General features: G+C 43.7%; 1 protein-coding gene across 17 annotated transcripts in view; it reads left to right on the forward strand.

Annotated features, from left to right (window-relative positions):
- Positions 1-2,500, forward strand: part of Pka-C1 (Protein kinase, cAMP-dependent, catalytic subunit 1) — an 865,648-nt gene that overhangs the window by 849,346 nt on the left and 13,802 nt on the right. For 11 of the 17 annotated variants that reach the window (XM_070144823.1, XM_070144822.1, XM_070144825.1 and 8 more), the window contains one exon: positions 247-329. The exons of 2 other annotated variants lie outside the window; for them this stretch is intronic. In XM_070144823.1, the coding sequence (XP_070000924.1) occupies positions 247-329 (83 nt within the window). Of the gene's footprint in view, positions 1-246; positions 330-964; positions 1,048-2,500 lie in introns of all 17 variants that reach the window. 4 more of the 17 variants (XM_070144813.1, XM_070144816.1, XM_070144819.1 and 1 more) reach the window with 1 other exon arrangement.

The following is a 2,500-nucleotide window of genomic DNA, read 5'->3' on the forward strand; positions in this document are numbered from 1 at the left end:
GAACCTCATCCCTTTTACCTTCGAAACCCCGGCCGCTTAACGCTCAAAACCCCGCCCCTTTACCCTCAAAACCCTGCCCCTTTACCCTCGAAACCCCGCCCCCTTTACCCTCGAAACCCCGCCCCTCTCACTCCCCAGACCCGAATCCTTCCACCCTGCCTCCTCACCCTCCCCTGTCACCCTTCAGACCCCACACTCTTCGCCCCGGAAGCCCCCCCTCCTCATCTAGCTGTTGTATACTTGCAGGATAACACAAATTTATACATGGTGCTAGAATATGTCCCCGGCGGCGAGATGTTCTCTCACTTGCGTCGTCTCGGAAGATTTAGGTAACTACTAACAGTCTAGCATTTAAGGCTTATTTTTATTAATCATCAAAATTATTAATCCAGGATTTTTCCCCTTTTTCCTTCCCTACACACAACTCCCCTTTTTTTCTTCTCGTGTTTTCCCCTCCCCTTTTGTGGGTTTCTTTTTTTTCAGGTGTCTACGGTTATTTGCTACAGGTACTACGGAATCCTCGGCTGCGGTTTCCCCTCCCCCTGCCCCCTCCCTCCATGCCCCGTGCCCCTGTTCCTGTCCCTTGCAGTGTTGTATCGCGGTGACGTCGCCACCTATTCTTACAGGATGGAGTGGATCTTGTGGACTCTTTGATTTATTTATTTACTCTTTACTTCTAGTATTCTTGGTCATCATCAGTTTTTTTTCTCTCTCTCTTTCTTAAAAATATTGTGGAACGTCCCGCGATCAGGAACACATTCAAATTACCTTAACTTGTCTCCCCTCATCGATGCTCCCCTCCTCCCCCGTTTCCCCATACTCCCCCACTTCCCCTCCCCCCTCCCCTAACAGGAAATGGTCGCCATATTGAGAACCATTCCCCCCCCCCCCTCAAAACCACAACAACAACAACAAAAAAACTCAGAACGTGTTTTCGATTTTTTTCTCTCTCTCTGATTTCCAGGATAATTCCAATCTGTACATGGTGTTAGAATACGTGCCCGGTGGAGAGATGTTTTCCCACCTAAGAAAGATTGGCAGGTTTAGGTAAGGCGGGTCATCGAAACCCCCCAACCCCCACTCACCCTCAAAAAAAAAAAAGACAAAAAAAAAAAAAAAAGTCCCCCACACCTCCTCCTTGGCTTTGGAGGGAACTGCACCCAAGGGTACTGCTGCTGCTCGGACCTTGCCTAAGGCTCGGTAGAATAGTCAATTAGCGCTCGTTGGAATAGTCAGTGTTTTGATTAATGAATATCTTAACTTCGCGATCCGTTGATGAGACTGGAGGATGTGGTACTCCAGTTTTTTTTTTAGTGATGATAGTGTTTTAGTTTAGTTTTTTTTTCCGTTTCTTTTTTCTTTTATCAAGAAATATTTGCGTTTATTTTGTAATTATGTGACTACAAATGCGTTTTTAGTTACTTATTTATAATTAGTGGCCCGTATTGGTTGATAGTTTGTGATTTTTGTCGGTTATTAGTACCATTTTATTTATTTATTTATTTATTTATTTATTTATTTATTTATTAGAGTTAGTCGTGCAGTTATAAATAGACATTTTTTCTAGATATTTCTTTTCAACGCTTTATCTATTTTATTTTTCTAATGACTAGATATGCTTTACCAACGCAGGCGAATTTTGAAGAAATAATAGACTCGTTCTAACTCTTAGAATAACCAGTTTTTAGTGAGTTTAACGGTTTAACATGAGAGAGATTTAACATTAACCTACAAGAAGAAAAAGTTTAATCAAACACAACAGTTTAACAGTCCTGTTCTCACTAACGACAATGTCATGTAACTGTCCGACCCTTTTTTGTACCCTTGCGTGTGGTTGTCCAAGGTGTGACGTAGTGATGACGTAGCGATGACGTTTTGTTGACGTTTGCGGTGTTGTGCGCTCTTGTGTCCCCCTGCCCCCTCTCCAGTACCTCCCCCCTCCCCCCACGTTTTCTCTTGCAGCAGCGCTAGTCCTCCCCATTACCCATCCCCCCTTGCCCCCCCCTACCTCCCTTTTAGCCTAATCAGAGCTTATTTGACCTTGCATGGTTTTGGATTTTATCTTGGGTCATGAGGTCACCCTTGCGATTAAGCCGAGACAGAGGAAACTATTCGGAGAGTCGAGAAATAAGGAGACAGATCTTAGATTTTTTTCTATGTCAAAGAAGAGATGTGTTAATTTTATCTGTCGAGTGTGACCTGTGACCTGTTGACCTGGTTTTTGAAAACCGACCTGGTCCCTAAACACTTGCGTGAGTGTGTATCGCTTCCCCCACACTCCTGCACCTCCAACCCTCTCTCTCACACTTGCTCCTCGGGTGTAGCTGGAACCGTCACACTGAAAAGGTGTACAGATCTTTTGCATTGAAATTTTCCCTCTCTACTTGGATTTTTTTTTCTTTTCTTTGTTATTTTCATTCTTCGTTTAATCACTTCTTAGAGGATAAGTTTTCTGACCCTTTTCAATGACGGTAACAGCGCGTCACTCACATGAAACCAG

The sequence above is a fragment of the Penaeus vannamei genome, chromosome 32 (assembly GCF_042767895.1).
Source record: "Penaeus vannamei isolate JL-2024 chromosome 32, ASM4276789v1, whole genome shotgun sequence".
NCBI lineage: Eukaryota > Metazoa > Arthropoda > Malacostraca > Decapoda > Penaeidae > Penaeus > Penaeus vannamei.